Raw genomic sequence first — 12,614 nt, 5'->3', positions numbered from 1 at the left:
AAAAAGTCGAGATCCCCATCCTCTAACCATGTATATATTGCTGAGTATAAAGAGACGAATGCAATATGCGTCCAGGATGGTCCGGGATCTGGCCCCACCCTTTGAGACTAAAACCCTTGGTCATAACTTTGAAACTGTTGAGATCCCACCCCGAAACTATATAAACAATTGCTTGGCATTAAGAGACGAATGAAGCCAGTTCCTGAATCACAACCTGGAAACAGTTGAGATACTTACACCATAAACACACATTTGTTTTTCTCTAAAGATACCATATTCAAAGTATCAGATAAAAATTTTTTTCGTTTTGTCAAGGTGACAAAATTGCTAAAATAGAACAAAACGTTTTGACCAAATATTAAAAGTTAATAAGACCAGGTTTTATTATTGGTGTGGGTAACTACATAAAAACACGACAAAAGAGTACCGAAGATTAGCAAAACCGCAATTTGATCTAAAATAGGTAAAATTTAGATAAAATATGAACGAAGTAAAGACTTACATTCAGACCCTCGAAAAGAAAATAAGGATAGTAAGACTCGGAGTTCCGGAAGGGTAAGCGTTTGAATAATATGTGACAGTTACAGATTGATTCTACAATATTCAAACAACACACAGAACTGAGATTAAATGACGTTTAGAAATGTATAACAATTCTACAATACAATCATTCGTGAAATAATGTAAAACAAAATACTCAGTTTGTTTAGTTTAAACATTTTATGAATTTTATTGTTAATCCTTATAAATGATTTGGTAGTAATCACTTCTCTGGGATATTGTTCTATATTCCGTCTTGAAAAGTCTATCACAGCGTATATTTAACTTCCAAATCAATGTCAGTCATATTTTTTTCTATCACGGCATCAAACGTTTCGTCCTGTGCGACAGTAAGCCAGTTCTTCCAATCACCCACCTCACCTTGAATATTGAAATCGGGAAATTAAATTAACCTCATGTGCATGCGAGTTGTGACAACAGTTTAATCATTATTCTTTTACAACCAGATATATGTCAAAAAAGGTATTGCTTACAGCAAACAAAAATAACTCTTTAATATCGGAACGAAAAATGTCAAATAACCTGTACTTATTTTGAATACGCATAGTGTATTTTTCTCATTTTAGTGATAATATCATATTGCTGATCTCAATAATTGGCAACAAGATCAAGAGAAAAAAATCTTAACATGTTTTAAGTACAATGTCACTGATCTAATATAATATTCCTAAACACTTGTTATAACAAACATTCTTAAAAGAACATATTAAAAAATGAATAGCTGCTGCCATTTTATACAGATATATGCGATATAAGTATAAACAATGTCGGGTATAAACCATTAATATGCGGCAAGTAGTTGCGTAATGTTATAATTAAGGACTGTTTAGAGCTAGGCTGAGCAAGAAATGAATGCTTATTTTATCATCAAAATATGCGGAAAAATTATAAGAAATCTTTTAAAGAAGATCAACACTATATAGAGGTACAAGAACAATTCTTTTTATCAGAAATGAAATGTACAGGAAGAACAATTCTATATGTAACAAGCAATTGATAAGAATATAACTTACCTTTCCTGTAGAATGGGTTGCTGTCGTCTTTGGTCAATGCTGTTTCTTTCGTATTGGAGGTTTTTGCTTTGGACATGACGCTAAACTGACATTTATTTGTAACTTCATCAAGAAAGTCTGTGTCTTGTTTTGTCCCGAGGTGTTCTGCCATCTTTTGAACACAGCTTCTGAGGTCCTAAAGTATACAAACCCCACCTTACTCTTTTAACATTCTTTTGTATTTTTTAAAAAAGAACTTCATCTATGTACAAGGGCTTAATGCTGGATGTAAATAAAGACTGCTAATGAAACTTTTGAATCTTTTTGTTTTTTCAGAAAAACTTTGATGTAAACAAAACAAATCCGACCTTTATTTTGAATTTTAGAACATAATATTCAATATGTCGGTTCTTAAAAAATGACAGTCGGAAATGTGGAAAATAAAGTAAAAGGAAACAGTTCATTATTCGTTTATCATAATTTGATTTCACGTAATGAAAACGACAGATCATTGAAAAACCGGCATAATACCTATTATGTTTGTGACATTTGAATATCAAAGTAGCCCAATATTGGGCCAATCTAATATTGAATAGTAACCGAATTCGCGCAGTTTCATTGGCAAGAGTATAAAATATTCCATGTTAAAGGTTAAAAAATCGATCAACTTAAATTGTGTTGCCTGTTGGTAGAACGTAATCCCATAGGAAAAGGAAAAACAACTTAACTGGACTTATTGATGCAGTGATCAAAACATACACACACACACACGTTTTTAAATTAAAAAGGCATGTTTCTAAATATTTGACTTGGAAATAAACCAAGTACCTTTTTCATGTCCTCGAATGATACCATCAGAATGGGTACGTCCGGATGTTTCTTCTTGAAGTCCAACCACGACTTCACGTGTTCGAACCAAGTATTATAGTGCCCTGAAAATTTAAATATAATGTAAATTTATGAATAAATAAATGATATGCATTGAGAAGTTATACTCTCTTTTTCCTTAATGCTTATGTACAATCTTTTGTACGAACTGCTAGTATCAATCTGTTTTATTATGTGTTTTGTGTTTTGTCGTTTAAATAAGTGTACGCACAAACAAACAAAATAAGAAAATATGCATGCATGCAAAAGGAATGGATTAAGAAATGTGAACGGTTTGAGTGTTATTATATTTATGGGAATCAACAATTAAAACACTTTGTTTACATTAAGTGCTGTTTTAAGAAACATAAATTTGAAACTTTATCAATAGTTTTATATGCACCTTAAAACTTTATTACTGCGTGTGTTGGTACACTATAGACATGGATGGTCATTCAGTTAAAAATTAATAGAGAGCAGAGAGAGCGCTTTTGGGTTTGCACGCGTGGTATACAATAAAGTTCAAACAAAAAGCTCTATATAGTCACAGATTACGAAATTACAATGCTACGCGATCTGATTTCCTTACCGTGTAAAACGTGCTTTGAAATGTATTTGCGTCGCAATTATTGCAAATCAGAAGAATATCAATGGTTGAACTGCACCTCGCCTGACTTTTGTGTGAACTTGTTGTACCTGTACTTACCTGGTTTTGTGGTGAATAATTCAAAGAAATGTTCCCATGTGCCTTTATAACCTTTCATTCCCTCGACGTTTAGTCGTTTCATGAAGGAGTGCATAGATAATGCCGTATCCTTTGGGTTCCGGTAGACATAGACGATTTTACATTTCTCGTCTTCAACAAATTTCGGAATATGTTGCGGATAGAAATGAGACACCAGAACTCTTGGGCTGTCTAAGGCATCGTTTTTTTTCAACTGTTTCATAGTCGAGACTCACAATATGGCCGGTACTATATTCTGCTTTTTCATTTTTCAACATATACAGAATGTCATAGGTCCAGTGTGTTCCTTTAAATAAACATAGCAGACATGCTAGTCGATATATGTTATTAAAACATTCCTATTCATATTCTGTCTGTCACATCTTTTGAACACTCAGATATGACATTAATTAGTTTTGTGTCATTTATCCCGTCTGGATTGATTGTAAAGCGATCAAAATTACTTGATAATATCTTTTTTACTTAATAAAATATATTTAATTACTCAGGCACAAACACATCATTCGTGTATTGTCCCAGCTACAACTCACAATACAATATTTTTTCTCATATATAATATCCATAAGAATATGAGAGAAAAAATATAATTAATCTTAATGTTTTTTTAACAACTAAAAATACAGGTCAGCAGTCCAGAAAGATCGGAATTTAAACGTATTTTGAAGAATAAACATTACCCTGTAAATATTTCTTAATAAATCGTTAACAAGTCGTTTGATACAAAGCCGCAAATACATATTCGTCGAAATGCAAAAAAATAAAAAATGTATTCATTTACAACATTATTGGAACAGATTTTCTTTTTACTATTCAATTACTGTTTTTGGTCTGGATAAAGAATTGTGCAATGGGTTTTAATGTGGGTGAAAACCGGGGTACACAGAGAAAATCTACGTGGTAAGTTAGATGACTTAATACATTTTCACACCCGATATGTATTTCTATTGGTCGTCAATTGGCGCCAAAAGTCTTTTTAATTTTTAATTCATTTTAATTGTTAAAACTCTGCTAAGAAATCAAAATGAAGATTTGCTTGGTACACAAACCGATCATTTATACTTTGACTCAATACACATATTCCCTTTTTGTTTGGTCCACAGACGAATCATTAATATTTCGTCCCTTCAGTTTGCTATGTGCTTTCGTAGTGAAATTTCTCAGTTCCTATAGTATATACATCGTCAGAATAAGACTGTAAATCAAGGGTAGAAGGAAGTTTGGATAACGGATTGGTTGTGCAAGTACCAACGATAGAGATAAAATGTTGTATTTAAGGATATTTGTAAAGTTTTTGGAATCCAAAGATTTTGAGGCAGGTCCGTATCCTCATCATTCATGGGTATTCCAAAAGCCGTGTGTATTTCGTCATTCCAACCAATTGGAAAATGAATCGGTAGGGTTTACTTGGTGATGCAGGAAGCCAGGATATTGTTTGTAAAGAGTAATTGTGAAGGGTTTGCAGACAAGATTAAACTATACACATTTGGTTGGTACACAAACGAAGCATTCATACTTCGTTTCTATGTAATAGTTAACTTTTCTGGTATACTTCTAAGCTTCCTTTTTCGAATTGTCCTTTCAGCTGAAGGCGATTCATTTTGTATGGTATATATACAAATTTAGAACAGAAACGAAGTAAATGGGTCGTTTCGAACCACTCAAGTAAACCTTGCTACAGAACAGAAGTAAAACACCTCAAATGTGACAAGCGAGCAAATAAGGCACGTGAAACATGATATTGAATATTCTAGACGTAGTACGCATTTCTGTAAATGTTGATACCCTCAGTAACTATATAAAATCCAGCCAAAGGTTTAGTTTATGTGAAATGACATCAACGCATCATATTTATATCTGTTGTATTATTTCATTTATTGTATGAAAAAATGGTATTCATTGTGATCAAATTATGCCATTTCTCAATTTATGTAAAATGGAGAGGGCCTTTGTAATATTGATATAACTTGTACCTAATCCGTTTGCTTCATTTATGCAATAAAATATGTTTAAATAAAAAAAAATATATATATAAATACATGTGTGATTGAATATTTATAAACATTGATATTGTAGTCTAGTTAATCTTGTCGACAAACCAGTTTTAGGGAATGAATCAAGAAGCACGTCGCCTTTCCTGTATTTCATGTTCCTCACTGCCTCTAAATGGTCTTTTACGTTCCCCGAAACCAATGGTGGGAAGTGAATTCCGTCATAGTATTTGGAGATTATCACTTCCCCTCCTCTATCTTCCATCTTCCTGATCTCCATGGCAACACTTACGTCACTGTGGTATATGTAGTATCAAATGTATTCTGAAAAATGATTTTGAATAACAAATCTACAATAAACAGTACATGAGATATGTGTGTTTGAAAATAGGGATATTACGCTGAATACTTCTTGCTTTGTCACGTAACTTACAACTTTTCTTACATACAAATGTACGACGCAATAGAATATGTTATCAATATAATATTCATTATGCTAAAATCAATATAATTAAGGTGTCATTGTTGTGTCTATTGTACAAAGATCCTATAATACAAACTATCACCCTAGTGAATTGTAGGTATGTAGGTACCAATCAGGTCGTTCTGTGAAGATTTCAAATTGGGGTTCCAAACTTATTTGAGAAATTTGAATTTTAAATTTTAAATTTCTAGAAGAAAATTCTCTTGCTCTAATCAATGCTGCGGCGGCCGCCGACAGCAAGTGCATTGAACATGAGCTGAGCCTATAGAAGAGCAACACGTCATACGCCAAAGACTTGAGCATTGTAATGCAACGGTTACATAGAGGGGAAAAGCCTCAATTTGAACAGTCTAGGTCGAAGCTTTGTGATTAAGTCTCTTTTGTCACAATGGAAACAGCCCGAGTTGGACCAAGAAATTATATATCGTAACTGGTGTTCTGACCAATTCCAGGCTCTTTAAAAGCCTAGTATCCCATGATAGAGAGGAGAGCCATCCGTCAACAATGCCATGAAGGCAGGACGGCAAGACATCCGAGAATGCGAAAATCCTGGCCATGTTAAGGCAGGGACACTTTTTTGGACTGGTGTGGAACTTCAGAATGTCAGTCTAACCTTGTCGGAGGGGTCAAATTGGTAGAAAGAAAAGATATCGCCGAACGCCAAGTCTTGAGGGGAAAGATATATAGACCGACTGCGCGTCCAACACGGCACTATAACCCCTACCGATCGGTCTTCTTTTTATTATACATTATACATGTACATGCATATCTGTATATCCCTGGTGTATTAGTTGAACATTTGACATTATACTTGTCAGTCAAGCGATGGTTGATCACAATTATATAATTCACCACCGACGTGTTCCTATATATAAATATAATACAAAATGTGATATATCTAGCTAACATAAGCCACTCTAAAGCGCTTTACAGAACATAGATATACAATTTAATACAATGAATACAATTAGCATATACATTAACCAATACTGTTGTGAGTAATATGTGCAATAACCAACAACAGAGCTTGTTTTAAATCATACCTTTGGATTAACGATTAAAATGTATATCAACATATACGTAATGCTGATTGTACGAAATACAGAACATATAGCATCGAGGTAAATACGACAATATACACGGCTCGGTACGAGTTCGACGTGGAAAGACAGACAAGAATGTAAGTGCATGGAAAAGATTAAAACATGTACTTACCGCCCTGAGAGATAGTATGTTACGTGCGATAATGCGTTCCTGATGAAATTACTGTGCTATGGTAGTGTTATAGATTGTGACGCCGTCCACAGTGCAGGGTACGTGTCACTCATATCGACCCTGTATGCCACTTATGTTTACTCATGAAATATTTAGCTACCAGGCTTACTTACCTGATAAAATATTCCATTTTCCATGAATGTGTACGTTGTAAGAAAAGCCGGGGAGTCAGATAATTCATTATATTTAGATGAAATCTGGACAGCGCATGATTTCTGAAATTTAGTTTCATCAATCAAATTATTTCTTTTCTACAAAATAAAATATGAAATTGTTTACATCAACAGATAAATTTTCCAGTTTAGCCTAATTATTCTCATTCTACACTAAAATCAGTTCATTGCTCATATGTCCAACTTTAGCAAAGTGCCGGTGTTCAAAAAGAAGTATTATATAGAAACACATCACTAAAAAGTTTGCACGCCAATATCTTATATTATTTGACAGGAAATAAATGCAAAATTCCGTTAGAGGAAAACCTAACGACTGTTATTACATGTAGTTTTGTAGTAGTTTTTGAATTTATTGCACTTTCGGCGGAGGATATTCTCTCATTTCCCTGTGTTTAAGATTAATAGAATATTTCACCCCCTTGGGGGCTTTGCCGAGTGTTTGGCAACTGAAGAATCTTTTCCCGAGGGTTTAGATTCCTCTATCTTACCCACAAGGGGGTGAATGATTCTTTTTCTCTTACCCTGTTCTTTCAATGTGTATCATATACACAATGTAATGACAACGTTACATGTTAAATTCAGGGTTGACGTGTCGTTGATGGATTGTTGACGTGACGTCATTGTATTGTTGAAGTGACGTCACACCATTGTTATGAATAGGGGAATCCCCCCGTCTCAACCCTAGGGTGAGACAAGGAAATCTTACACCGGTAAAAATGCGGATACACCTGTCCAGGGTAAGAGAAAGACCTTTCTCCCGCACATTCCCGTTTTTGGTAGGGAAAATATAAACCTGTCTTGATCTACCTCTATCAAGACAGCTGGCACGCGCTATTATGTCACAGACAACGCACTTTTTTCAACATGACCTGCGACTCTGTGCACTTTTACCAAAACTGATTACATCATCACTTTTATACACATGTATTGGATAATTACAGAACAGTCAATAATAAACAAAAACATAGGATGTTGTCTCTTCTCTCAATGACCAATCGTTCAAATGAAACCATACAAACGGACTTAGGACGACACACTGGGTCTAGTGCACCTACCTCGCATCGGCCGATGTCAAACAAACAGTCAACACACATTACACATGTGACTACAGCGCACAATAGCATGTCCATGTGCGAGCCTGAAAGCGTTCGTAAATCCAATGAATGTGAAATCCCGAGTATATTCCAAGGCACAACAATCACTGAAGGAACATTTACCATTACTATTAACAATAACACAACGATGTCAGCCCCGAAAACGAAACGAACGAAGGTGTTGTATTCTGACTCCGAGTGAGACTTTTCGAAGCGTGATAGAATCTATTAGTCCAGGCTAAGAAAGGGATGTAGGACATTTCTATCTTACACCCCATTTCACGCGGAAAAGGCGACGTGATGAAATTAACACCTGTTACGATATATTTACCGTACACTTTAGAAAGATGTGATTGCTTTTTCTGTGCAAACAGCTTCGGGTTTTACCAAATTTGTAAACCCCTCGGGTGGAATTTCCCTATCCTACACCCTGGGCATGAAAGAGTCTTATACTATTGAACTATCTCCAATTGTTTTTCCTTTCAATATTCAACATGGTGTTAACAAGGCGAGATGTTAGTGAAACAGTGAGTTTGAAATCGCCTGTAGTATTTTTTTTTTTTTTTTTTTTTTTTTTTTTTCTATTTTTCCATCGGTGATTCTGAAATTAGCCAAGAACTATTCATCTCAACAAACGTGATAGTCCTTTAATCAATCAAGCTTTATAACAAATATCCGCATACTCGGTAGGCCTCTGGGTAACTCGTTTAAACAGTTTCACACATATGACCCCGAAGATAGACAAACAACATTCATTTAAACAAACATAATGGTCCTTCATTCGATCATTCTACTGTCAAAATAGTATTAACGTTTGCCGTTAAATAAGCTAGTGGGAAGAAACTGTTTGAGATTTTTAACACATTTGATCCCGACGGCCTTGAACGTAGGTCAATGTAAATAACCTGCAAAATCAGTTCAGAACTAGTTCATAATTTGTGACGACCTACGAACTAGGTTGTGTTAAAGCGGTATATAAGAACCTCCAATTAGTATTATCATAGCTGACAACTAGTCATGAGATATATGTAATATTAGAGTTAGACAAGAAGTAACGATACATCTTTTGTCATTTTCCTGTGAGCGTGTCCCTTTCCTACCAAAACAGGAAGCTCCTTGTGTGTTTACAACAAAATTGAAACGCCTTCAACTAGGTAAAGCATCATGCACCCGTACTCGAGACCCCATTCATCTGCCCACAGAGCATCATCGATACTCCAGGGTTATGCTCACTTTCGCTCTCTGCACCCTCGAATATATATTTCACAGCAAAATCGAAGGCTCAGTGTGCACCACCTTGTGGATGAGACGAGAAGATAAGTTTGATCATTTGATGTACAATAAAAGAAACCTGCGGAGGTCGGGTGTCGCTCCTCTGTAATCATCAAAGGGCAGGTATCAGTCTAGCGATCAGTCCGGTTTTTTTCCTGATACCAATCAAATAGCTAACCGTCTGTCTTCAATAGTCCAGGGGTGCAGGGAGCGAAAGTGAGCGTAAACCCTGGAGTATCGAGGATCCCCACAGTGGAGCGCCACCTTTCATATATGAAAAATGAAAATCCCTTGTCCCAGAATTGCCCTAAGCCAATAGAATAAATTATTCTTTTAGTCATTCTTGAAAAAAATGATCTTTCAAATATTAAAACCATTTTTCCTTTTGTCCCGCGCATCCATGTCCCAAAGAGGCCACGTCATTCTTGTATACAAAGTTGAGTTCCCTCGGTAAAGAGATGACATAATCCAAACAAAGTCAAGATCCGTTTCATGGTTAAGGAGTAGATGCATCCCCATTTTCCTTTCGAACTCTGCTCCTTTATTCCGAGAGGGACCACCCTTCCTGTATAAAGAGTTTTATTCTCTGGTCTCAAGAATTTCTCATGTCAAATGTTATGGAGAATAAATTTGAAAGAATTTAAATTAGAACAAAGTCTTGTTCTTAGAAAAAAAATTACATTAAATTACATTCACCTTATATTGTGAAAATGTTTTTCCTGATTGTTGTTTTTTGGTGTTTTTTTAGTTGGAGACGAAATAAGCCATATCTGTATTAATAGTCTAAGGTACTCTCTAAAATCCGATACCAGCCGTCCCGGACGCTATGGTTCGAGTCGGTAGCGACACGCGTCATTTTGGCTATGTCATATAGCTATAGGTGTTGTTTAGTTGTCACTATATTACCGCTTCTCGCTATGGAGACGTGACATAACTTCGATTTGAACAAGCTTTACATGGCAAGTGTCGTCGATGAAGTAGAAGACCCTTTGATCATTATTTTCCCTCGTTTTATTTATTTTGGGCCCGTATTACAATTCACGAGGGTCATTCAATGAATCCTGTCACCACACAGCTCTCGTACTAACGGGCAATACAATAGCTTTGATCCGTGGCATACTGCACATGCATTTAAAGAACAATGCACGTGCAAACTTTCGACACCATCCGACAAGAACATGCGCTCGTGAGTAGCGGCTACATTTTGTACTTATCAATGCTAAAATGACGGTTGAGACTAAAACTGCAATACGCACCTACATTAAAGCACAGTGTACTTTACATATATCACCAAAACAAGGTACACAGAGTTGTGCAGCATAAAAATGCACTTCTCCGTCACATTGAGAACTGTTAACATCAAACAGGACACAGGGCAAGACAGGCCAGTTGTTACAGCATCAAAGAAGAACATTGCTGCTGTGAAAGCAATAAATAAGAACGATGGTCATTATACTGTTTCTGAGATAGCTCATACGGTTGGTATTTCAGAAAGAAATACACATCACTTTCTGACAAAGTGCTTATAACGAAAATTGTGCTGACATCTGAACAAAATGTCAAACGTTTGAAATGTGCAAAAAATCTATTGAAAAGGTACGGTAATTGCCAAAACTATCCGAGTTACTACTTCGAACCCCAGAGGCGCATTCATAACCAGCCATTTCCGTCGCGAAATCAAGAAAGGCCAGTGATTGCAAGACGTATAAAAAGCACCAAGAATGTTTTTTTTATATGCCATTTGTTTTCAATTCTAGTGGACCTGTGATTCAGATACCGTGCAAGGAAAGGAAAACTAGCACTGCCAAGCTTTACAGAGACAAAGTACTGCAGTCTATCAAAAGATTCAACATGAGAAAGCCATCAAGTAAGGGTTGAACGGCATTATTCACGACAATCCCTCATCCCAAAAAATCTGGGAAACGGTTTGCCTGTAGGAGTGCTCTAGGTAGTGCAATATTCCAGTGTCTCGCCAGTACACCAAGGTGAGATTACTGCGCTGCGTTTGCGTTATGGATGGTACGATTACAAAAGTGCGTTTCTACATTAAGGGGTGATGCAACAAAGGAATATAAAACAAGAGGCCCAATGGGCCTGAATCGCTCACCTGGTATTCATCTCACACTTGTAATCTTTAAAGTGGACTAAAATACAGCTACAGGCAGAATATCAGTGTTTGATTCATAAGAACCTATTAAAAGATTTAAACATATGACGCCTGCGAACTTGAATGTCGAACAAGGACATTAGGTTGAACAGAGTTTAAAGTCTTCCAACCCAGCATGCTTTTGGCAAAATATCATAATCCTGGACCTATTGGTTATACAGAACAAGTCATTTAAAGATTCAAAAATATATTGACCACTGTGACCTTGAATATGGGCGAAGGTCATTCATTTTGAAAAAAATGGTAGCCCTTCATCCCAGCCTGTTAATGACCAAATATCATCACAATGGCCTTTGGCTAATTTAGAAGAAGTCGTTTAAAGGTTTTAAACATATTTGACCCCATATTTGAATATAAGTAAAGATCATTCATTTAAATAAACTTGGTTGCCCTTTATCCCAGCATGCTACTGGTCAAATATCATCATCCGAAGACTTTTGGTTATTGATAAGTTGTTTAAAGGTTTTAAACATATTTGACCCCTGTGACCTTGAAAATAAGTAAAGGTCATTCATTTGAACAAACTTGGTAGCCCTTCATCCTGGCATGTTACTGGCCAAATATCATTATCCTAGGCTTCTTAGTTATTCAGAAGATGTTGTTCAAAGATTTGTTAAAACAATTGACCCATGTGACCTTGAAAATGGACGAAGGTCATTCATTTGAACAAACTTGGTAGCCCTTCATCCCAGCATGCTACTGGCAAAATACCTTAACCCTAGGCCTCTTAAGTTATTCAGAACAAGTTGTTTAAAGGTTTTTAACATATTTGACCCCTGTGACCTTGAATATAAGTAAAGGTCCTTCATTTGAACAAACTTGGTAGCCCTTCATCCCAGCATGCTACTGGCAAAATATCTTAACCCTAGGCCTCTTAAGCTATTCAGAACAAGTTGTTTAAAGTTTTTTAACATATTTGACCCCTGTAACCTTGAAAACAGGAGAAGGGCATTTATTTGAACATACTTAGGAGCCCTTTATCATAGTTTGCTTCTG

At 35.9% G+C, this 12,614-nt stretch overlaps 1 protein-coding gene across 1 annotated transcript; it reads right to left on the bottom strand.

Moving 5' to 3' along the window:
* Window positions 1-772: 772 nt before the first annotated feature.
* LOC110442204 (sulfotransferase 1C4-like) lies at window positions 773-7,093 on the bottom strand. The gene is made up of 6 exons (XM_021485697.1): window positions 7,026-7,093; window positions 5,262-5,477; window positions 3,127-3,451; window positions 2,382-2,485; window positions 1,575-1,749; window positions 773-921 (listed from the first exon to the last, which is right to left on the bottom strand). The coding sequence occupies exons 3-6, from the start codon at window positions 3,365-3,367 to the stop codon at window positions 809-811; spliced, it is 633 nt and encodes a 210-aa protein (XP_021341372.1). The 5' UTR covers window positions 3,368-3,451; window positions 5,262-5,477; window positions 7,026-7,093; the 3' UTR covers window positions 773-808.
* Window positions 7,094-12,614: the final 5,521 nt, after the last annotated feature.

The sequence above is a fragment of the Mizuhopecten yessoensis genome, unplaced genomic scaffold, assembly GCF_002113885.1.
Source record: "Mizuhopecten yessoensis strain PY_sf001 unplaced genomic scaffold, ASM211388v2 scaffold716227, whole genome shotgun sequence".
NCBI classification, from domain to species: Eukaryota; Metazoa; Mollusca; class Bivalvia; order Pectinida; family Pectinidae; genus Mizuhopecten; species Mizuhopecten yessoensis.
This window is presented reverse-complemented; position numbering and strand designations above follow the sequence as displayed.

Coding starts and splice junctions, on each gene's coding strand:
- LOC110442204 (XM_021485697.1), bottom strand. CDS start 3,367: ATGAAACAGTTGAAAAAAAACGATGCCTTAGACAGCCCAAGAGTTCTG. Junction 2,486..3,126: donor ATTATTCACCACAAAACCAG/GTAAGTACAGGT, acceptor TTAAATTTTCAG/GGCACTATAATACTTGGTTC. Junction 1,750..2,381: donor CATTCGAGGACATGAAAAAG/GTACTTGGTTTA, acceptor TGTATACTTTAG/GACCTCAGAAGCTGTGTTCA.